The sequence below is a fragment of the Lichenostomus cassidix genome, chromosome 6 (genome assembly GCF_008360975.1).
Source record: "Lichenostomus cassidix isolate B80296 chromosome 6, HeHo_3.0, whole genome shotgun sequence".
NCBI classification, from domain to species: domain Eukaryota; kingdom Metazoa; phylum Chordata; class Aves; order Passeriformes; family Meliphagidae; genus Lichenostomus; species Lichenostomus cassidix.
Genome location: NC_139487.1, coordinates 30,859,683 through 30,884,656, shown reverse-complemented (window position 1 = coordinate 30,884,656; position 24,974 = coordinate 30,859,683). Strand labels below are relative to the sequence as shown.

The 24,974-nt window shown below is 39.4% G+C and overlaps 1 protein-coding gene and 1 non-coding gene across 8 annotated transcripts in view; one reads left to right on the top strand and one right to left on the bottom strand.

The window, feature by feature from the left end:
- The window catches only part of CTNNA3 (catenin alpha 3), a 411,474-nt gene that overhangs the window by 3,147 nt on the left and 383,353 nt on the right, over positions 1-24,974 (top strand). For 2 of the 7 annotated variants that reach the window (XM_085064279.1, XM_085064274.1), the window contains exons 1-3: positions 14,051-14,189; positions 17,861-17,967; positions 23,056-23,248. In XM_085064279.1, coding sequence (XP_084920405.1) covers positions 14,165-14,189; positions 17,861-17,967; positions 23,056-23,248 — 325 coding nt within the window. In that variant the 5' untranslated portion in view covers positions 14,051-14,164. Of the gene's footprint in view, positions 1-9,428; positions 9,553-14,049; positions 14,190-17,860; positions 17,968-23,055; positions 23,249-23,515; positions 23,639-24,974 lie in introns of those variants that run through there. The other 5 variants (XM_085064278.1, XM_085064275.1, XM_085064277.1 and 2 more) reach the window with 4 other exon arrangements.
- TRNAS-UGA (transfer RNA serine (anticodon UGA)) lies at positions 277-358 on the bottom strand. The gene has a single exon. It is a non-coding gene; the product is annotated as a tRNA-Ser (tRNA).

Here is a 24,974-nt window from a genome sequence, read left to right as displayed (position 1 = left end):
CAGTGATCGAGCACTGAACAGATTGCCCAGAGAGGGTGTGGAGTCTCCCTCAGGTATTCCAGAGCCCCCTGGCTGTGATCGTGTGCTGTGGAATCACCCTGCACAGGCAGAGGATCCACCGTGTGCCTTCCAACCTGCCCCACTCTGTGCCACCCCACATAACCTCTCTGGTTGCTGCAGAGGCGTTGAGCGGCGAGAGGAGACGCGAGGAGTAAAACTTGCACGTTGCAAGCAACAGGGCAGGACCAGGAACAAAAAACTCAAGCCCGTCCGGGCCGCAGCGAGCAGGGTTCGAACCTGCGCGGGGAGACCCCATTGGATTTCAAGTCCAACGCCTTAACCACTCGGCCATCGCTGCTGATGGTGTTGCTGTGCTCGGGCTGGAACCTTATAGGGCGTTCCGCCCGCCACAGGCCCCGCCCCCTGCCCGCGCAGCCAATGGGCGCCGCCGGCTCTGCCCTCCTCTCGCAGCAATGGCGGCTGAGGCTCCGCAGCAGCAGCGCAGGGGAGATAAAGTGCAATTCACACTTTGGAGCTCTTCAGCCTGAAACACAGAGAGCGTGTTCACTGCTCCTGCGAACTAAACCTGAGTCTGATAGGGAGGGGGCAGCCGGCAGCTACTACAAGAGACAGTAACCATTAGGTGTTGCATTAACGTCTACATTGGCGTTCATGTATTTCCTGGTTTTACCGTTCTTTTCCATTATTACAAAATGTCTCTATCATATGACTTTCATAGGTAATTTAATTCGCTGTAGATGATTTTTTTTACCCTAGCAACAGTTAATTGTACCATCAGTAGTACGATGGAAGTTAAATTTAACTTGACCTGTGCTGCATTGGGTAAAAAGAATAATTTCACCTGGTTTTTCATTCCTGTAGTCAGAGCTTTTGGTTGGGTTTTTTTTTGGTTTTTTTTTTTTTTTTTTTGAAGTAGCTGGAGTAATATTTGTGACTGTGCTTCCCTCCCTCCACTTTTTTGGTATGAATTTTTGATCAAGAATAATTTAAAATAATTCTTTAACTTGCCTCAGCACCAAAAATATTGCTGGATTAGTAATGATCTTAAAATAGGCTTGTGAAAATCGTCTGTTAGGACTTTTCTCTGGAACCTGACCTGGGGGATGTAGAGGACAGACAGACATTAGAAAGCACCAGGTGTTTCTATACTTCTTAAAGAAGGGGAGCCGAGTGGGGAAAAGCAGTGCTTTCAGTGCCCCACATTATAGCTGATGGAAAGATCTGGAAGAAAGAAAGGAAGGAAGACTGTCAGATGGTGTTTGTTGGTGAAGAAACAAGGTTCCTGGTCTGAGTTCTTTGGTTTCTGGTGCCATGTCCTTTGGAGCAGTGTGTACTTACACAGGGTTGTGTGTGGTGACACAGACAGAGGGGCCATTTGTGAATTGCCCACCTGGAAACCCCAAATGGCTGACAGCTATACAGGAATATCCAGTCCACTTCTGCAAACAGGGAGGTCTGAGGGTTGGGATCTGGAGCTTAAGGTGAATACTCCAGTTTTCTCCATCAGACCTTGTTGGAAGGTGAAACCCTAAAGCCCAGCCATTCTGGGCCCAGAGGCTTCTGCCAGGTTGCAGTGAATGGACATTCGAACCATATGTACAACATCTGAGCCACTGAAACCTGGAAACAGACTCAGCGCTCTTTTTGTCCCAAAATTTGCAATGTTTAACTTTGATGTTTTGAGTTTAGGAGCCTTTATTTCCTAGCAGAACTAAGAAAAAAAACCTTTTTTTCTTTAAACAGTAACTGCTTTAATTTGTGATCACGTATAGGACTGGAGATAAAATGTGCAATTTCAGTAAAATATAATAAATCCCGGGAGGTGGCTGCGAGTTGCATAGAAGGCACACAGTGCGTTTAACCAGCTCCATTCCATTGAACACTGACAAACTCGGTGTCTCTCTTTGGAGAAAGCTTTGTTTGATCAAGGCTGCAGTGACCTCCAGTGTTCTTAGCGCAAGCTGCAAGTGCAGAGCAGAGTGAGTGTGCAGGCATAACGTGCAGAAAGAGCAGCTTGCAGCTCTGTGATGTACCAATCCTTGCGGAGGAGCACTGAGCAAAAAGGGCTTAGGGATGCATGCAGAGTGCTACTGGAGTAAGTGTGTTTTGAAAGTAAATTTATCTCCCAAAGGAATCTTAAAAGTTTTATTTCTTAATCACTTGAAACTAGCAAGATCTCAACACTGGCATAGGTAACAGAGATGTGTTTTAGTACTGCTATATAAAATAATGATGCTAGGATAGAATTGCCTGTATTTTGTCATGTTTTTAATTCCTTTAAGTAAAGAGGACAGATACTGAGAAATCTTCAACAGGACATGGACAGATTAACCAGCCAGTAGAAAAAAATGCTCAAGTGATTTCTTTAGAAATACAGGACTGAGTCCCAGGCACTTCAATCCTCAGCTTTCTTGTCTTTGTTCACCTTATGTGCAATGGCAATTTTGTAATGCTTCTTCCATCCCTTCTCCACTGTCTTTTCTGTGGTGTTTTACTTAAGTGATCTCAATCAGCTTTACAAATTCAATAGTTTCAACATTTACTCCTGTTAGAAATCTATAATGCTTGCAACAGAAAAAATAATTAAATTCTGCCTAAGTTAACAAGTATTTACAGCAATGTTAGTAGAACAGCAACTTTGTGCTTATGTGTTAACTTAGAATATTCAAGATTAAATTTTACATCTCCCTTGAAGAATGTGAGTGAAATAATGACCCCAACATTAGTTGTGTATTATAATAGATAATGCTTGCACCACTAGACTACAGAATTTCATGTCTTCTTCCTGAAGAAACTAATAAATAATAGTAGGAAAACTAATGCTGCATACTGAAGTCTATTTCCTCGTATTCCTCCTGTTCTGTCTGTTAGCTTTGTAGATTATTCAACAAAGCTGATATCATACAAACAACGAAAATAAGATTTTACTGTAGAAAATTCTATATGGCTAAAACTTCCCATTCTGTTGAATGCCTGAGAATGGATTTGAGGACAAGTTTCAGGTAGAGAATCAAAAGTGGTTTCACTCATTTAGCCAGAACATGTTGAACTTGTTGTTTGTTTGTCAATGATGACAAAACTTGTTGTGATATAATAGCTGCTGAGCAACTTCCATAGACTTAATTGGTATCCCATAGTACTTTTTATAAATATTATCTAGAAAAACAACTGAATTTTCTGCTAGTTAGATGAACCAAACTGTTCTTGTAGTGCTGGTCCTTTCTGCTTAAGGATTTGAGGCTGTTGTGAAAGTGCTGATGCTTTTGACTGATGTGTTTGTTGAACCCCAACAGAGCTGCAGCTTCCTGTGCATCTGGCTGGCTCTGCTCACAGATGCTTGATCAACTTGGAGCAACATTTTAAATGAAGGCAGCCTGACATCTGTCAGTGCAGGAGTGTGAATAAACAGTACTGTTTGCTAATCCTGCTTATGCAGCTAAGTATTAATTGAGGTGTCTAAACAGCCATGCATATGCAAAAAGAGGCATACCATTTCATCCTGAAGCTTTCATTTTACTATTGAAAATGTGGCTCTTAAAGTTAACAGACTGTACAATCTGCTTTTGCCTCTAATCCTCTCATATGTTCAGCAATAGATCATTTTTAGAAAAATGCTATTAGTTCTGCTTAAATTTTAATGTAATTACAGGCTCAGTGTTACAAGATTATCAAATTATATCACTGAATGATGTCGTAGGTGTCAATGCAGCCAAATGTTTTGTTGCATTCTTATTTTTAATAAATAATCTTAGCAAATTTAGGCATCTGTGTGCTACTGGATTAGAACCTTTTTCCTTACTACATTTTTACCAGATTTACTGGGTTTTAAACAAAAAGCATGCTCCATGTTCCTATTTGCAACTGGTTTATTCACACATCTTCTACATTGTTATGAAAACAGAAAGCAGGTAAACAGATATGCTTTCAAAATCTGGCTGTGCTAAATATCAAATGAAAATGCTGCTTTGGGCCAAGAATATCCTCATTGCAGGTTTGTTAATTAGACTTGGCTTTCATAATGCATCTGCAACACTGTAAATAGTAACAAATTTACCACCTGTGTGAGAGTAAAATATGCTTCTGGCTTCCATTGTGCTTGACTTTTGGCCCCATTCTGAGCACAGATCCCCATGTGGGTATGGAGACCCTGATTTATTATCTTTTGTATGCTTCAAATCTTAAAATACATGACTTCTTGTTTATTTTTCATGTAATCATATTTTCCAGTTTGGGATTTTTTTCCCTCAAAAATAATATACGCTGTCTATTTTAAATAGGTGTGATTAAAAACTGTGATTTTGCTGAGTCTTACAGGCTTTTTTTCACATTGCCACTACAGAGAGGAATTATGATATTGGGTAGAACCAGCAGGTGCACCTTGTGTTAGTACCTCCAGATTAGCAGAAGCTTTACAAACCAAGTGAGATAGCAGCCAATTATGAAAGAAAACCTTCACCAGAAAATCTCCTTGTTGGTTAGTGGTTGGCTTAGTCTCATCTGTGCCTAAACTTTAAATCTGTTTCTATATTGGCTGGTTGCAACTATCCTGGTAAATAACCATTTTAATTCCTATTATGCCTCAGGGATAGATCATAGCAATAAACCTTTCCAATTTTTTACACATTGAAAATTAAATACTTTGTACGTTTTGAATTGCAAGACCTTGAATGAAGGAAAGCTAAATCTCAGTAACAGAATAAAACCAACTTTAATTATCCTTTAGAGGCAATTTACCATGGGTTTTTCAGCTCAATGTCCCCTTTTTTCAAAGCAAGCTTCTTCATATATGTGGTTTTACAGTATTAAAGACTTACTAATTACACACCTTCTGTTAGCATTGTACTTGTGCAGAAATCTATGGTGTACAGTATTAGCACTCAGTTTAAGCTTTGATTTTATAGGTCTATATTGTTGCTGATTTCTATCACTGATGGGCTCTGCATGGAAAAACACAGTGATAAAGTGCTTTTGTTGAATTGTGTGAGAGCTTTGTGATCTTCATGAATAATACTTTTTAATCTTTGATTATCTTCACCTTCATAGCCTACATTTCCTACTCAAGAAAAATATTCCTGGTGAAAATTCCAAAAGATAGTTTGAAGAAACAAAGCTTGAGCAATGGAGGTCTTGTGATTTGTGTAAATCCCAAGAACTAAGTTTAGGAACTTCAGGCACTGCTGTTTAGTTTCTGATAGTTATGATGATGTGATTAACTCTGCAATTTAAGCTGCCAAACTACTAATTTCATACTGCATGGTTTTTCGGTAGGAGTGGGTTATTAGTGCCTTGTAAGCAAGCTGTTTTTCAAGAGTCATCTCTTTAAATAATATTATTTAGTGTTTGTATAAAATTATATCTTGGATACAATATAGTTCTGACAAGCTTGATTAAATAATAATGTACAAATGGAAAATGTATTAATTTAATGCTTCCATTAGAAGTAAATACATTTTTAAACAACTGAAAATAGAAAGAAATTAATAATTACTGAATTTACTTGCACATAATAGCTGAAGGCAAATGGAGAGTCAATATTGGAATGTGCTGTCTGTAAAAAAAAAAAACCAACAGATTTAGTTCTGAACTGTTTTGAGTGACAGCTAGCATCAAAAGTTATTGCAGGAGTGGGAAATTTTGTTAAAGAATCTGATTAGAAAAGATTCTTTGGCCTAGCTTGATCTAAATAATTTAAGAAAATATGCTGACATCTGTGCTGGTGGGCAGAGGGTTCTGTTGAAGATCCTGTGTCTGGGCAGACAGTCTATCCATGCCCTGATGCCATTCCGGGGCTACATTTAGCCTTTCATCAGTTAGGGATTTTGACTTGCCTTCTGTGGGAATGAACTCCAGGTACATGAGATGCATAAATGTGAATCCCTCAGGTTCCTTACCTGGGTGATCACATGCCAAGTCTGGGATTGTCTTCATCCAGTGCAGATACAGATGCTTAGTTTATTGTAAAATTTGCTTTGTTTTCATCAGTACCTTATTTAAGTTTTCAACGTGTTTGCCACAAGTGCAGGGTCTGAATAGGTCTAGCTCTCATTCCAAGCTGTGAAATCCTATCCAGAGCCTTACCGCAGAATATAAAAAACCAGCACCCCATCTGGCGAGCCAAACCGGAGGGTGAGTCTTGGGAGACTGGAACAGCCTGAAAAGATAGCGTATGTCAGAAGGGAGGATACGTGAACACTGACAGCAAATGATTTTAAATCGACACCAGCAAAGCGTCTTAGCGCGCACGTTCCGTCAATGAACTGCCTGTCCCGGTTGAAGGGAGAGCGGCGGGAGCGCAGCGCAGGAGCAGGGCGGAGCCTCGCCTCAGCTCGCAGCAGTGCCGGCGGGTCACGTCCCTTTCACCCTTTGCCTCGGCTGCCTTCGGGTCAGACCTGCCCTCAGGCCAGCCATGCCCTCACCCCTCAGTTGTGCGGCTCCCCTTCTCAGCTCAGACCCTTCCCTCAGGTCAGCCCGCCCTTTCCCCCTCAGCTCAGACCTTTCCCTCAGGTCGGCCCGCCCTTTCCCCCTCAGCTCAGACCCTTCCCTCAGGTCAGCCCGCCCTTTCCCCCTCAGCTCAGACCTTTCCCTCAGGTCGGCCCGCCCTTTCCCCCTCAGCTCAGACCCTTCCCTCAGGTCAGCCCGCCCTTTCCCCCTCAGCTCAGACCTTTCCCTCAGGTCGGCCCGCCCTTTCCCCCTCAGCTCAGACCCTTCCCTCAGGTCAGCCCGCCCTTTCCCCCTCAGCTCAGACCTTTCCCTCAGGTCGGCCCGCCCTTTCCCCCTCAGCTCAGACCCTTCCCTCAGGTCAGCCTGCCCTCACCCCTCAGCTCAGACCCTTCCCTCAGGTCAGCCCGCCCTCACCCCTCAGGTGTGCCCCCCCCCCGCCTCAGGTCAGCCCTGCCCTCATCCCTCAGGTTCCCGCCCTTTCCCCCTCAGGCCAGCCGCAGTCTGGGTGTTTCCCAGCCCGCCTCAAGGAATGAGGGAAGAGAGCTGTGTCCTGAGGAGGTGGAGGAGAGAAGAGGGGAAGGAGTGAGCTGGGTATGTTGGAAAGCAGTAGTAACAGGAGTTCGTGTGTTAAACAGGCTGAGGTGGCAGAGGGCCCCTTCAGTTTGGGAACTGGGGAGGATCTCGGGGCAAAGAGGCGTAGGGATGTCCCCCCTTACAGAGGAGAGAAATGTGCCTCAGAGAGGTGTATCTGGATACTCTGGTCTATCCTGGACCTGGCTGCCTTTTGCTCAGAGCTTTCAGCATTTCAAACAGACTTCTGTAGCATGAATGCTATGAGCATGTCAGTAGGCACAAGTGTCTTTTATGCAGGGGTTTAGAGAGATCTTTCAGTGGAGTGGCTTCTTCTGTCCATCTTGCCCGGGAAGTGGATGCAGTTGCCGCTGCTGCCCCATTTCTGGCATATTAGCACAAACACTCCTGTCAACCTTACCAGCAGCTGCCTCTGCAACATTTGCAAGTGCTTTCAACGTGTAACAAGGTGCTTATTTTTTTTGGTCTGGGATGGGAAGAAACCTGTTCAAACCCTGCCAATTTTGTCTGCTGCCCTGAAGTTATCACAGCTTTTGAAATAATCCCTCTTAATTAGCAGCAGGAATTGGGGTGAATTGCCTCTCTGGTTGTGAGAGGGGCATAACGTAGGTGTATAGTGCCATTTTAGGCACTTTTGGCCTCATAAAGCATCTCCCCATCCAGCCCTGGCATAGGTGGTGCAAGTCTGTGGGAGACCTGGGGTGTCCAAGAGCCTTTTATGATGGAACCTACAGAATCTATTATGGCACTAGGTGCTTATCTTAAGCAGCTGAATCCCATTCCTCATTTGATAACTCAAGATGAGAGGATAAAAAACTTCAAGTAAAAAGAGCGTTTTCCACGCCTCTCCTTAGTGAGCCTATCAAAACAAAGAGGGTTGGTGTTCACTTATAGAGTCATTTGCTTCATAGATGAAACATTGATGCAGTTACAAAGATACAGTGGTTAAAAAAGTGTAATAGGTATGATTTCTATAACTCCACTTGGCTATGTTGAATTTTGCAGTGAAGTGAATGGCATTTTTGTTCTTAACTTTCAAATAACATTCAAGAGGTAAATGAGAGAGCTAAGAAATGCTGAGAAATACTTATTGCAGTTGGTAAGATTTATACTTGCGTTGCATCATATGGTTTAAATATAGTACTCAGAAAATTAAATCTTACTCCAGCAGCTTTCTTATCTGTCTATTGTTGTTCATGTCTTCTAAATTCATGACTTGTAGGTGACACAAAAAGGATTTTTTTCAGGTTTTAAGCTTGAAATATAAACCTGAGAGGAATGACTTATGAATAAAATTGTAATATGGCAATACCAAGTACAGTTCCCCATAATAAATTATTGTATAATCTAGCAAAGTCTCCTTAGTTGATACGAACAATATTTGATGGTTTTGCATCCATAATCCATTTTGCTGCATTCCTCCTATACATCTTTAAATGTAGACAACCCTACTGAAATCAGTTGGCATTGCATGACAGGGCTTAAATGTGATTGATTTCCACCCCCTCCGTTCCTTGCAACTGTTTCAGTACTGTCTCTTATGTATGTCCATGTCTTTTTTTGGTTTTTTTCTCCTCTCTTCTGCATAGTCATAGTATGTGCTTCTTCCTTCCTTAGGTTTGGGGTTTTTTTCCCTTACTCCTTGTTGAGTCTCCCCAGTGCTATTAGGTGGTGTCAGGTTACCTCAACCTTCAGTCTCTCTGTGCCCTTTTTACCTCTAAGTCGACTGACAATAGCCAAACTGCTTTGGTTGAAATTCTCCAAAATGAAAATTCTGCCTGACACGTAGACCTCATACTGATTTTCAGACTGAATGATTTAAGACCTCTAGTCTCTTGCAGAATAGATGCAAATATTGAGCAACCTATGCCTTTTGGGAGTCTCAAGAGGTTGGGGTTTTTTTCTTCTATGTGTGCTATTGTAAACTGCACTTCAGGGTGCTCTAATTTTCTGTTAGCAAATTACCTAACTTCACTCATATTCATTTTTTAAATGGCTGTCTTGGTGGAAAATCTTATAAATGTGGGATTATCAGTCTGGAAGCATGTTTTTTAAAGGTGAATGAAGGGAATGTTCATTGCATCTGTGTTTGTGTGGGGATTTCCGGTAGTGGCCTTCCCTTTCCTTCTTCCCCTTTCCCTGCTCATGTTCAACCTAAAGCTCATTGACTTTTGAGGGGGCTTTGCCTTTGACTTGACTGGTGTCTGATTTAGGTTCTAAAAGCCCTGTGTCAAACCTAGTTTGCAAGACTAGGAATGAACTTGGGTGTCTCTTAAGTGGTGTTTTCAGTAGCAAGTTGTCAGTGAAATCAGGCACTAGCACTTTGGGAGGAGTTCCAGTTGAGTGCTGCCCTCCCATTGTGGTTCTTGGGAAAACAGACTGGGACTGACAGGCAGCCATTCGCAGCCTCACTGTCGGTGCCTGGGGAGTCCAGCTGCATCAGGAGATTCTTCACAGAGCTGTTTCTAGGAACTCCTTTAGTTAGTCTTGATTCAGAAGGTAAGATTGAAGAAGAATGTAGGCAATTTTCCTCTCAGCGGAAGTACATGAAGCTGTAAATAAACTATATTAATAATCATTTCAAAAGTTGAAATAGTTAAAAGGCTGCTTTTCTTAGCCAGCTTTCAGAAAGATGAACTTCTAAACATGATTAAAAAAGTTCTGAATGTTCAGAATATTTTAGAGCGTCACGGTCTTATCACTTTAAGCCAGTAGCCGAAGTTGTGCAATGTGTTTGCATATTTTCCAAAAATGAGAATCCAATTTGGATTCCAATTTGGAAAAGGAAGAATAAAATGTTTCATGGGTGCTATTATTTAAAAAATTTAGCTTACATCCTGGTGCTTTGCTGGGGTTTGCATCTAATTAAAAGAAGGTTTATGTAAATCTATGTTTAGCACACCTCAGTGTTAAAATAACCACTTATTGCACAGTTTTGTACAATTAAAAAAATTCACAATATGAAAGGTATTTGTTATGCTAGAGGGATAAAGGAGGGCTGTTATATTCAGTGCAACATTCTGCATATTTCAAAATCCTATGTGCACACTTTTCTGTTAAGTAAAATTGAAGACAAACTGTATTCAGACCTATTGCAGCCCTAAAGAAATCCAATGGCAAAGAATCAGACATCATGACCAGCATTTGGAAAAACACATAATGAATTCTTATTGTTTTCTCCTGTTCCAAATCCCTTGATCGATGTTGGAGAATTAATTCACCTTGGAACAATGTTTGGTTGTTTTTGGATTTTTTTCTTTATGGTTGCTCTTCAGCCAGATAATTTTGAGTTGAAATGTGAGTGGAGGTCAAAATGGGCTGGAATGTCCTTAGTCTTTAGTTTTGAAGTTGTTTCACCAGAAGTGCTCTGTCAGCTCTGTAGGGTTTTTCTGCTGAGCCAGATTTGAAACTGGTTGTAGGAGTTGATAAAGGAAATAGGGTGCTGTGCAGCACTGGGAACCCCACTGGAAGAGTTAATCTGCATGTTGAGGTCTGTCCATGTTCGCAGGCATGGTGTGGTGGGATTGTGACTTTGCTTTAATACTGTTTTGTGTCCCTTTTTATTAGATTGTGCTTTTGTATGTGCTAGGGAGCTGCTTGCTAGCTTCCAAAGTGAGGCAGTTTCTAAGGATCATTTCTCTTTTATTTTTGTGCATATCTCAGAGTCAATATATTTTATGTATATATGAAATATCAGTCACATTTGCTACCTTTAATTTTGTGGTTGTTTCGTGCATGTCTGTAAGCAGTGGGGAAGAAGAATACTATTCTGGAATACTAAAACACTACTTGGGTCACTGGACAAAACAAATAATGCAAAACTTTATATCAATTTGAAAATAGTCACATAAAATGGTACGTGATGGTGAAGCATCCTGGGGTAGTGCATGGGTATGAAACAATCACATCTGTTGGCAAAATCAGTAGTAGCTCTACAAAGAGAAGAAATAACTCTTTTTTTACCTCATTGCAATTGAGACAGATATTTTTTAAGCAGAACAGCAGAGTGTAATGTTGTAATAGATAACTGTCAGCAAATAGCAAAAAGGGGAAATAGGGAATTGCATTTAACATAAATAAAATTTAAAACCTTTTAGTAGCATACAATGGAATTTTTGTTGTCTATTTTTTTAATGAGTTGAACAACATCCTATTTTTAGTGGAAGGTCAACTTGAACTTTATTTGAACAGAGTTTCTGGTTCTGAACAGAGATAGGAACACTTTAAATGTGATAACAAAAGGGAGGGCTTGGAGCCAGACCTTCTTAACCTATCATTGGGAGCTCAGATAGCTATCCATGTAAGAGCTGTGTGCCACTTAGATAGAGAGGAGTCCTTGTTCTGGGCTCAAACTGCATGCAGTGAAAATAGCACTAAGACTGATGTGAAAGGATTTTGGTTTTTTCTTTAAGATTTTAAAATGGGTCCAAAAAGTATTAATGGAAAAAAAAGAGAAATGATGCCACCTGATGTCACACACTTTATTTGGGTGGGGCGTGGATTTTTTTTTTAGTAAATGCTCTTTCAGTTCCTTAAATATCAAAACTCTAGTTTTGAGACCAAAACCTCCAGTACCTGCAAAAATGTACATGGAACAAATATTACAAGCAAGAGTATTACAGTATTTCTAGACTAAGCAGTATTATTTTAATTCTGCTGTCACTTATAATGGTGTACATCCACTGGAACTCCACTGATCAGTGAAATGATTTCGTTTACTGGTAATGTAGTGAGATAATGTCAGGTTCACAAGTTTTCATGAGTATTTCCATTCACTGGGGAGGATTTTTCCTGCAGTAGCTGCAGGCTCGGGACTGTAACACATATTTTTCATAGGTGTTGGTTGACAACAGTCCAGCATGCCAGTACAAAGCCAAAAGTTGTGTAGCTGCTCAGGCTGTAGGATTCACACTTCTGCTGGAACATCTCCTGGAATTTGTTAGTGTTGTAGCTGGCTGGAATTGTGTGCATTCACCAAAGGAAGGATTCTGATAGGATGTTTAAGGGAGATGACTTCTTACCTTCCAAGGAATAAGCAATACTAGTATTTGGGTAACCTTAACATATGAGTATGGAAGAAGAGATTTTGTTCTATAGATTTATAGTGTAAATTGTTTCTGAAAATGTTCTGCTCTCCTCAGCCTGCTTATTGGCCTCAGTTAAAGAAAGCATGAGTAAGGTGCTTCAGTGTCTATTATGGTTTTATTCCAGTACTCTGCCACTGGCATTCTCTTTGATCTTGAGTAAATAATTTTTCCTCAGTGATTCTGTGTCCTTATGTGATATTGGAATACAACCTCTGCTTGAAACAGTGCTTTGATAGGAAGCACTGTAGGAAAAGTAAACATGAGTCCTAAACAAGGAAAAGAGAGCTTGTTCTGAATGTTGTAAACCTGGGAAAAACCTTAAATTTTTATCTCACTTGATGTAAGAAAGTTTTCATGAGACAAGTTTGTTGAGATGTGATGCTTTATCCCACCTCAAAAGTTTTTTTCATAAACGTAATTAAAAGTTTTCATGCCACTAGGTCAATCATGACCCATTGCTTGCCATGGGGGTTCTCCAATATCCGTAAAGAACTAGGCTTGGGCTGTTTTCTTTTCTTTGCTAGGTTGATTATAAGGCATGATGTATGACATTATTTGTGCTGAGAACTATGTTGAAGAACTTGGTGGAAATCTTACGTTCTTCGGAATTTTAACTGCTGTTCAGATATGGGTTGAGAAAGGGCTCTAGGAAGAAAGTAAACACAGGCAGAAGTGAAAGGAAATGTAAAAAGACGTGTTGGAGGTTTTTTTTGGTTTTAATTTCTAGGGCTGAGATTAAAAAATCTTCTAGTTACTTCACTGCAAGCCTACACCTAAATGCAAAGTCTGTTTAAATAAAGTAACTTTCAGTGAATAAATGTTATTAATGGGTCTGAATCTTGCCACCTTCTCCAGCTCTCCTTTGTGATGTCTGTGCATTAATTAGATATGTTTCTTGTTGCTAGTGGTAAGAAGTGATGAAATCTGAGATGGTTAGAGAGCAACCTGACAGCTTTGTCTGGAAATTTTAATAATTTAGCAGGTGCTTTTTAGGTTTTCCCTGGTTTTAATTGGGCCAGATCCTTCCCAGGTGTCAGAGATATTGCTTCCCTCCAGAGCATGGTGTGGCCTACAGAGTACAGCAGGTCTTCTGTTTGCAGTACAACAGCATGGAATTTTCTTTGCCTGATCGACAACATTTTAGCATCCTAAATATCTTATTTTATGTGTCAGCTAGAGGATTAAAGAAAAATGCAGTAATTGTTATTGTGGCTTCTGTGAAGTCTGATTTGCACTCACTGTACTGACCCTGTAGCAAAAGGGCTAACAAATTTTATTCCCAGAGTGGTATTGCTACCAGTTAATGAAGCTGCATTGGCAATGCTGAAATTAAAATAAAATAATAAAAAAATCCTATCACATATTCTTGCAATGTTTCAAATCTTGGAAATCCTCAGGTGCCCTGTCCATATGTATCCATACATGTATCCATATGTAAGAAATACAAATCCTGACTGCTTTGTTTTAACATTTCTTCATTTTTTAGAGGGGAATAGGCCTTTGCATTCTATGAAATTGCTAGGATAATAGATTGTATGTCATTGTAGAGCACCATACAATAGAAAAAAACAACAGAAAAAACAAATTTGGTGCCAAGTTCCTGGGTGAGAGCCTTATGAATCCCCTTGCTGTCCAGTTTAAGAGTGTGAGAGTGAGTCATTGCCTCCAGACTGAAGTTGGCATACAACCAGAATGTATGGGAAAACAGTTGCTGTGCTGAAAATTCCAAGAATAATCACTAGAAGTATAAGTAATTTCAGGTTTCATGTCATCTTATTGTTCAAAACCTTTTCAACTCTAAATTTTTTGGGCATGCTTATGCTCTACTATACAGCTTTAAGGATGCCCATCCCCCTGCCACCCCCCCAGCAGCCACTGTGTCCTGTCAGTCATCCTGAAATACACTGGAGAGCTTGTCAGGCAGTCCCTTGCAGATGCCTCAGAAGCCCAATAGTGAGCCAAAGCAGTTGCACTGAAGTTCCTAACACGAGGAAATTACATAGGCAGTTGCTTTAGTGCTGAATATGGACCATATATTTTCTAGGATAGGTGAGTGATACACTGTTGGCTTTCTAACAATCTAGCAGGAAATGGATTCTAAAGATTTTCTAATTTATGCAGAATGTCTTTGGCTCTGCTTTCTGACACTTATTAGTTTGTCTCTATACAGTGTACTTACAGGTTGTTTAAAAGCTGCAGGTGCTGTGTTCACGTTGCATTGCAGGTGGAAATAGACTTTGGCTATTTTTCCAGTGTCTTTTTGTTCTTACACCAAAAGACTCAGCAGTTCAGACATGTCTGATGAAAAGACAAAATTTGCTCTATCTTAAGGTTCATAGCAGTGGTAGGATTGTGCAGGAGGTTGATTTTCTGGCTGTTCTGGGACACAACTGTATCTTGTAACACATGCTTAACATCCTAAGTGTTGTAAGAGCTGCTGGTGTACAGTGCTGAGATTGCCTCCTGTAAAGGTTAATCTAACTGAGTGTGAGGTTATACAGCCTTTTACCAAAATTACCTCGCAGTCAAAGACCCTACTGTAATTAGGGGAATGTTATATTGGAGTAGACAAATGCATTTAAAAAAAAAAAAAGGAAGGTAGGCAAACATCAGATTTTGTCATCTCAATGAATGTGATCTGGAAGGACAGAAGTTCACTTAGTAGGTGGAAATGCCACAGAACATCCCAGGATGATCTTTACTGGCTGTGTATTTTTCTTTCTATCACCTATTATCCTTGCCTTAATTAAAAAAAATAATTAAAGAATCCAATTTAAATATTGATTAGCTAATATGGTATATAACAGTAAGGGGAGCCTGGTAAGTTAAAAATATATAGTCAGAGTATCAAAGCAATTTAAGATCATGTAGCTTTTAATGCATTGGCTTACAAAATTGTTTCCATCTTTTGCCTGCTTTAAGGAAGTTTCAGGAAGCATTAGAATATTACTTTAAAAATATTGCTGGAATCAGCAGGGGAGCCCTTAAGTCAGTTATTTATACCTTAGAATACAATTGAAGTTTTCAGAGACAATAGTTTTTGCTATTGACTTTCAGTTGATGATTCGTTATGGCCCCGACTCAAGGCTAAAAGCTATTATTGGCTTAACTGGCTTTTGAACTTAGGGCTCAAGCAAAAAATAAAATTGCTGATGTTAGACAAGATCCAAAGGGTAAGAAACAAACAAAGAAGCAAAAACCCAGAAAAGGGAAAGCCATGACACATGGATTCCCTTTTTTCTGACCTGCAAAAACGGGGTTGGATTTGTAACACTTCCCAGTTTTAGAGTGCCCTGTGGTGGGAATTGACTTTATTTACCAACTGCATGTTTATCTGCGAAATTTTAGAAAAGACCTGATCATTGCAGGTAACATGTAGCATGGAAAATTGTGCTGTGAGAATGGAGAGCAAGCAACAAAGGTTTTTATTTCTCCATTTTGAGTAAAGCGGTTGCTGACACCTTTCTATCAAGGAATTGAGGGGAAGCCACTGCAAAGTTAAAGCACGAATGTATCTGCAAAAAAATAACCTGAGTCATCTAGTGATTTCTTCAGATCTCAGTAGAAACACGAAGTGCCTTCTCCATCCAGTTTCCTGTCCCCTTGCAACTGATGTATGTTTGACCAGAAAAAAATCCCAGCACAGTCAATACCATCTATTTGCAACTGTTGTGATGGATTTCAAGAAGTTCCCATATTTTGGGAGGCTTGTGAAAGTGTCGAAGATAAGGGTTGGTAACCAGCAACATCATAAAGATTTATTTTTTTCCTAACATGAATAAGAAGCAGATTCACTGATACACTGGACAAAGATTTAAAATCTAACCAGTGAATTGCAGATGGTACAAAAGGATCTGTCTTTTCCTCAGCCTGAAATGATGTAGTTTGATGCAATCCCAGTGAAGCTGGAGGACAATATCTTGTTGAATTAAAAGACTTTTTGAATCAGGGGAGGACACACCAAAAGCAGTGGAGGAGCTTCTCTGCCGTGTGTCCATAGATTGCACCAACATGCACAGCCACGAGTGTTTGCCAGCACTGCTGGACAAGCAGAGGTGCAGGCACTGTGGTTTTGGGAGGGTGAGGCAGTTCAGTGGCAATACTCTTTGGGACTGAAGCTCACTGAGGACAGCAAGTGTGTGAATGACAGACCTTAGTGGCTTTCAGAGCAAGTTATTAGTACTGGACAGAAAGAGAGCCATTGACACTTCCAGTTTTGGGAATCTCAAATTTTATTTCCTTGGTGCTTGTTAGAAGTATCTAAATGTTAAATGTGTGAAATATGGTCAGATAATTTGCTTTGACATTTCTAGAGTTCTCTTTCCATTATTCATTTCTGTGGAAGGACAAGTGCTACTCTGCTCTTTGAGTCTGATCTCAAATTTATCTTTTGGCTCAGAATTAAAACTGAAAAATCAGTTCTTTACATATATTCTCACCTGGCTGGATGCAGCTGAATTTGTGGGAACTTAGGGCTGCCACTAGTATAGTTTGTAATAAAAGAAAAGCTTGGCACTTGTGCAACCTTTAATAAGAATGGCAAAACCCTAAGTTGCTTTATACCTTAATGGTTTAATTATTGCTCCTATTATCTTTGTTTGTAAGTGAAATGTGGATAACTCTGCAGATCCATTTCTACACAATTTGCTATAGAAACCCTAAACCTACTGTGTTGTATTAAATCAATGCTAGGTTCACCGGAAGGTGACAGTATATCTCTTCAGCCTGCACAATTGCAGTACCTTATTACTTTATTATACAGCAGCAATGGTTGCAATAAGTCTTGCTTAAAAAGGACAGCTATCCATTATTTGTGTATTTGAAGTCTTTATTGGCTAAAAAAGCTTTGCCAGGCTGTGTTTTATGGGAAGTTAAGTTACTGCAAAATTTAAAATGTCTTTTAGTTTGGGGCAATAATCAGTTGCATTCCAACTAAAGCAGGTATAATTCTTTGTTGACACACCCACATTTCACGCTAATGGCCTGAGCCATAGCTTGGTGAACTTGGTGGAAACTATTAATTCACATCAGTAGATTTTGCATCAAGTTCTAATGAATGATTTATTAACTTTAAAGACCTTACTTAGCTTTACTTCCATCCTATTGACTTCAGTAACAACCTTTCTCAACTTAATGTCTTGACACTTAGAAAGTATTTGTTATCGCAGGGTGTAAAATAACAAAATGTTTCACTCTTTCCAGCTATTAATTTCTAGAAATTTTAAGGGCTACTGTATATGTTTTTTGTTCTTAAGGTGTTTATTATAACCCCTGTAATTTGGCATGTGGAGTAAGATACAGGTATTGTGTACATGGCATTAATGCTTTTGTTTTGTGGTAAACTCAGTAATGGAATATAATATTTTTTGCTTTAGAAGCTCCTTTTTAGAGCAGTAGAGAACTTATATTCAAAGGTATTCTAATGCAATTATCCTTGTATTTTTTAACATGTGGTCAATGTAGAAATCTGTAGATGAAGATAAGGAGTTCTGGGTACTTTAAGTCTCTGATTTTTACAGTTTATGTAAGTATCAGCATGGTTTTTTTTCAGAATTTAGAAATGGGGAATTGGAAAAATCAATTGTATTTCTTGAATTCCTAAGCCTGTTATGAAACAAGTCCATACTCACATAGGCAGTCTCTGGGCTCTGACAGAAGGCAAGGAGACTTGTAGTCATGGTTAATATTGGCTTATTGCACTTTTCTTGTTTTGTACCCAGGTGAAATGTCAACAAAAGTGCCAAACGTTAGACTGAAAATTGATCCTCGGAATCTGCAGATCCAGACATTTACAGTGGAGAAATTACTGGAACCACTGATAATCCAGGTATTTCAGAGTTGCAGAAAGTGAATTGGATAACCATAGAGAGAAGGGAATAAGGCTGAAGAATTTTGACTAAGAACACTATTCTGAAAGGCACACCCACAGCTCTTCTGCACTTATACTTTACTCTGGCTCAGGAGCTCTCCAGGGCTGTCTGTCTTCTTCCAGATTTGGTCATTCCTTTGGTCACTTCCAGCTTTGCCACCCAGCCTGTCATAGTAAATGATCTGTGTTCTAGCTGGTGTCTTACACTGTTGTCTAGTGGATGTTTAAATGCAGAATACACTGCAAATGGATTTCCAATGCATGAAATAAGTAATGATTTAAAAAATAAAGTTGGTTGGTGGTTGTTGTTGTTTGTGGGGTTTTTTTGCGTGTGGGTTTTTTTTGTTTGTTTTGGTTTGGTTTTTTGTTTTGTTTTCTTCTCCTCCCTTACTCCTTTTTCCCTTCTGGAAGATTATTTTCTTCAGAAAGTAACCTTTTCTTTTTTATCATAACTTCATTTCCAGTTACTATTAACTGAGCTGCCTCTCTCTCATTTTGTCAGCCTTTGTTTACATATTTTTGCATGGATGTGATTGATGGTGTAAAAACTTTGTTACCAAGTCAGTGGTTTGTGGAAGTTGTCAAGCTGGAGCAGGGTATGTGGATGGGTTATCAAATTAGTTTCAAAGTAGTAAGAAATAGATGTCTTGATAGGCTGAATTTAAAAACCTCTTGTAGATCTCTATGTCAGACTGTGCTCAGGCAGCTGCAGCACTGTGGGTGTTTTTAGAGGAGGTAAATAAAAGTAAATTTTTGCTTGACTTTTGCAGGATCAAAGAAACCTGACAAAACTAAGAAAGTACAGTTTCAGAAATCAAAGAAACGATCAGAGTTTTGTTTTGGTTTTTGTCCTCCCAGCTCTTATCAACCATTTAAAAGCTTGAGGCTATTAAAATTGGAAATGCTTTGGTTCTAGAAGTGTATGATTTTGACTGTCTTCTCCTTCTTTTAATGCTTTGTTTGTTTCAGACCTGTGGAAGGTAAACTTATGTTTTGAGTGGATCCTTCGACAGAAAATGTTGAAAATATAAAAATAGGGTTTAGAGCTAATTATCAATGAAAGGTGATTGAGAGGCTGGAAAAGTAATAAATGAAAGCTAATCTGTGATTAGAAAGATAATCAGACCAGTCACAGATAGAAATTATGTTTTTGCCAGATTAGCTTTAGCAACTGCTGCTTGGAACACAGTTTAACTTTATTTTGAGATTTCTGTTGTAATTTATTTATTTAATAGTCTCGTAATGCTGTGGCAGGAAGGAAACAATGAATGTGCTTGAGGTTCTGTGGAGTCTGTCCTAGCCAGTTACGCTAAGTGTTAGGCAATCATTAGGTTTACAGCATCAATCTTGATAAAAATCAAGACAAAACCAGCCTAGGAAGTAACTAGGAAGTAGTTGTGGATGTAGTTGCAAAGTACTTTGCTAGATTGACTCCCTGCAATGTGCAATTGGTAGTGGTGATTACTACCAAACTCTGAAAATATGTTATACTGTTGTGTAAAACCTGCTGTGACTTGGCAACTTCTCTATCCTTGGAATAAAACAATGCCAGTAAATTACATCAGGGGTTTCCCTCTTTCTGTGGCCCTTATTTTATTCCAGGTGCTTTGGGGATGTTAGTTGTGAAAGGAAGGCTTCTCAGTCAAGTTCTCCATCAATGCATCTGGCATATTAAAAAGGTAGCTGTCAAAGTTAGCATGACTGAACTGACAGAATGTGTAGAAACATCGCTACATTTTGGAATCACTTGGATCACTGATGAAAAACAAGCAAGTTGAAAGGCTTGTATTCCTACCTGTCATCCACACCACAGATGTTTGCGCACACAGAAGACATGCACTGTTTGTTTTAGTTTAACATATGGTGAGTTTACCTTCTGCACACTGAATGGGAATAGCCAGTATTTATTTGTGTGTGCAATTTGGATTTGAGACAGTGGGCAGGAATTCTGCTGTTGTCAATAGATCACTGAGTTCATGTCTTGTTTTTCTTAAATGTCTAGGAATTGACATCTGGTTACAGTGAAATAAGTTTTTAACAAAAAGGAATGTTCTATGATGGATGCTTAAAAATACTTTTTATATTAAGATAAAGGTGAACCAAATATTTTGATACTCAAGGTACCAAGACATTGCTTCCTGAAGTACTGCAGTATTAAAATATTTTCTCTTAAGTGCTGCCAGTAACTGATTATAGCATTGGAAGAAGTGCTTCACAGTTCCCTAGAAACTCAGCATTTGGGATAACTCCACAAGAAACCCCACCCCTTCAGCCTAATAAATACAGCAATGTGATTCAGCTTTGCAAATGTGGTGGCATGTGGCCTAGAGAATGGCTTTAAAACCCCTTGTACCTTTAGCAAAACCCTTGCTCCTACCAGAGCTGGGCTGGGGGACCTGCTGTAAATGGTTATCAAGAATTTGTTAACAACCGGGAAATGCAGCCAGGCATGAGCTGGATTAATGGGGATATGTTTTTCTTTTTTCTTATAGTATCACTTTGACTGTGTGTTCTTTCACTACAGTACAAGCTGTGTTGACAATGGCACAGTGTATTAGTTACTCTGTGGTTCAATTCTTTCTGTGTAGGATCTGCAGAAAGTTTTTGCATTCCTCACTGGGGTTCTGTGTTAGAGAATTCAGAGTAGTTTTTCTGTTTTCTGTAATCTCCATGAGGAAAGAGCTGTCTAACAAATTTTGATCAGTATTTGAGATCAGATGCTTCCTCCAATATTTCCTAATAGTGATGCTGAAGATGAATGGTCTAACAGTCAAGAGTTTTCACCTGCAGGAATGATTATTTTTTAATGCTTTTTCATTTGTTTTATATCCTATTCAACATATGAATGAAGAGTACATAGAATGATATTTTGCATAAAAAAAACTACAGTAAAAGTCTGAGAAGTAGAATATATTATTTTCTAGTGAAATAATGATTAACTACTTAAGACTTTAAAAAATACCTTTTACATGATAGATTTTTGGGGACACTTCTAGTTTTTGATGGTGTTTCATGCCTTTCTTATTGGAAGTATGAGCTTGTAATCTCCAACTCATTCTTAAAGATATGATCATTGAAACTGCATTCAATGTTCTAAAACTGACATTAGGGGATTTGTAAAAATAAAAGAGAAAGATTCTTATTCCCAGTGCATTCTCTACCTGATTATGCAGGCTGATTTATATGCAGTAGATAACTCCATTTTCTTTCTTTGAGCCACAGTCAGAAAAATAGCCAATCCTTCTTTAGCAATCTGAGCCAGAGTTACTCATATTGCTCTCTCCCTTGTGACATGCCAAAGCAGTTGATGTCAAGTGGATGGTCCTTTTCCCCCTCAAATTGCACATGAATGATACAGGGCTCAGGGCTTTTATCTTTCATAGGTGTGTTTATAGAAATGTTACCCAGAGGATATTAGTCTGTTACTTTTGGAAGTAATGATTCATAAAAAGCACTCAAGTGCATGAATTCGTGGACAAGATCTGAAGGTGAGCTGAGGCACATGTAGCATGGTACTACTCATGTTCTGACACAGAGAACAGAATAGGAGGATTAAAAACATCGGTGAACTTGATGAAAATGAAGTGTGCTTTAAAATGTCTGTCTAACACTTAAGAAAAAGTGATTAAGGAGTCTTTCCCTAGAGTGACAGCTCAAGCAATGCCTTAGAGAATAGTCTCTCAGAAACATTCTGTTGGAGTGTGGAGGCTGTGCTCAGATGATGAGGAATGTGGAGTGGGATGCTCTATAAAAATAAGTTCTTTATGGATGTTGAAGTGCATTTGTAAAAATAAAATTTGGACAAAGCTGTAGTAAATCTAAATTCTGGGCAAATTGATGTACAATTACAATGCTGAGAGCACCCTGAAGAATATGGAGGTGCTGAGTTCTGGCCACTGTGATATTCCTTTGTAAGAAGAGAAAGCATTTTAAATGATGTCTGTATTCATTTTGAGTATTTGCTTCTGAGATACCTCGGAATACTTCAGCTGGAAGTATGGGAAGATCCAGCTCTTGGGGGTAGAAAGAAGCTGGGGGTGCTGATTGACAGCAGCTAAACATGAGCCCAGTGTGTGGCCAGGAAGGCCGGTGGGATCCTGGCTTGTATCAGAAATGGTGTGGCTAGCAGGGCGAGGGCAGTGATTGTGCAATGGTGAGGCCACACTTTGCATTCAGTTTTGGGCTCCTCGTGACAGGAAGGACATTGAGATGCTGGAACCTGTCCAGAGAGGGGCAGAGGAGCTGGGGAGAGGGTTGGAGCGCAAGTTGTATGAGGAAGAGCTGAGGGAGCTGGGGGATCTTGGCATAGAGAAAAATGGGCTCAGGGGACACCTTCTCACTCTCTGTAATCCCCTGACAAGAGGTTGTGGCCAGGTGGGAGTCAGTCTCTTCTCCCAAGTAACAAGGGCTAGGACAAGAGCAAACAGCCTCAAGTTGCACCAAGGGAAGTTTAGGTTAGATATTAAGAACAATTCTTTCCCTGAAAGGAGCATCAAGCATTGGAACGGGCTGCCAAGGGACATGTTGGAGTCACCCTCCCTGGAAGTGCTTAGAAAACATATGGTTGTGGTGTTTAGGGACATGGTTTAGTGCTGCACTTGGCAATGTTAGCTTGACAGCTGGACTTGATGGTTTCAGAGGCCTTTTCCTGTCTTAATGGTTCCATGATTCCTGCCTTGCTGAAGACCCCTCTGAAGCACTGGTTTTTGGTTGTTTTTTTTTTTTTTTTAATTATAAGCAGATTTTAAAATAAGCAGTGTCAGGAATTGGCATCAGGGTTAATAGAACAGTGAGATCTATTGACTTTGCTATAATCCTACAGAGGGAAGAACACAAAGATGACACATATTGAGTAAAATTGTGTCAGATTGAATTCAGTAGTTTTGCCTGTTCTTGGTATTTATACTGTGCTTGCCTGTCTATCTCCAAAGCAGAGAGAATCTCTTTACTTCTTCTTAATGATAAGTTTTTTTTCATTTTGAGAACAATATGAATTCACTTGTTGAGTGTAAACCATTATTGTATCCTTTTTTCTTTTGGATGTAGGTTACCACGCTGGTGAACTGTCCACAGAATCCTTCTAGTAAGAAAAAGGGCCGTTCCAAAAGAGCTCATGTCTTGCTTGCCTCTGTGGAAGAAGCCACTTGGAATCTGTTGGACAAGGGAGAAAAAATTGCCAAGGAAGCAGTTGTGTTTAAAGAGGAGCTTCATGCAGCTCTCGCTGATGTTCGGAAAGAGAGTAAGTACATGACAAGCAATTTAGGCACCATAAGGAATTGCTTTAACCATAACTGGTGTCTGAATGTGTTTGGTGTTTGGAATGTTTGGGTCTTTTGTTTTGATGAGGACAGGATGCCTCTTGATCATTTTCATGGCTGTTAAGCACAAGTTAAGTTTAATGTACATTTTAATACTCTTCTTGAAAAGAGCTGTTTACCTGAATTTTGCATTAAGGCCTTTTAGTTAAATTTTCAAAACCTAAAAGCTTCCCTCTTCTGTGCATTAGTAAGGAGTTCATTTGGGAAGGTATAATAGTCCACTGTGGAGGTACATTTTGAGAGCAGGACAAAGATGGATCCTTTCACCTACTGTAAGAGTCATCCCCTCACAATAGAGCAGCTCCTCTTTGGTGAGTTGTCATATTCTGTTTCCTCCTGACTTATCTCCTCATTTTGAACCAGATTCCCAGAACAGGACTAGTTTTTATCATCTGCAGAGAATGTTGTATAACCATCTTCCTTCATGCTCTTGGTTGTTTTCTTGAGTTTTACTTTCCCCATGTAAACTGGGAATATTTGGGTGAGCATGAAAGCCAGGCTTAAAGTCAGATGACCAACATCCTAAATGTGCTCCTGCAGAAATTACAAGTTAATGTTCATGTAAGTTTTAATTATATCACCCTGCTCTTAAAGATGGAACTTTATCAGATTTTTCTTTTATTTGGTCACCTTGCATGTGGAGCTGGGGTGGTTTCTGAGTCTCTGCTGTTTCTTCAGGGCAGTGATTACAAGCTCTTGGCTTCCTCCTAATCCAGAGATGGCTGTGGCTTAGAGTTTGATCTATGCATGTGGTGTCTGAGATACCTTAAGGTCCTTTGTGATTAAAAGCGTTATGACCAGCAAGTATCACTGTTATCTGTCACACTGTGCAGCTGAGCCTCTTGCAAAATCATTCATTTTGGAGTACTCTTAAAATGTTAGCCCATCCATTACAGGCTGATAACACAAGGCAAGAATAAAATATATAGTTTTATATTGATTTTTATACATAGAGAAATTGAAAATGTGAAATATTTTTATATTACTTATTGATTCTCAGCCAAGACCAGAGATAACTACAAAAATAAATAATACATAAAGTAGACTATATATACCTCATACATTTTAAAAGAAAGTTAAGTCCATGTTATCACCTATCATTATGCAATGATGAAGTGAGCGGTTGCAGCCCATCTCCCTTCAAGGATTTGCCAAACTGCACAGGTTAGTTTTAAGAAATTGTGGAAAAATTCTAAAAAAAATAGCAGTTTGTTAATTTTGCGGATATTTTTAGCCTTGAAGCTGTGTGCTATTTTTAATTTGTGGTATGCCACATCATATGTAACTTTATTGCCTGTTATTCAGGCCACATTCTGCTGTTGTTAAATGTCTCATGTAATTTACTTCAAGTTCATTGAAAAGATGTGGATCATCAACTGTATTTACATGCAGTCACCTGCCATGCACATCATAGCATAGAGTATTTAATTTTCTATGGGCATATTTTTCTGTGATGAAAAGACAGGCAGGTATTTTTATTAATATGACCTTTAATTAGAAGTTTTTGCAATGACTACAGTTTGTATTTACTCCATAATGGAATTTTGAAGAAATGCTCTAGATAATTTCACTCACATCAACCAAACTATCAGTCCCTGATTTGCACACTGACATCTGGAAAGAATAAATACTATCTCACCTCCTCTT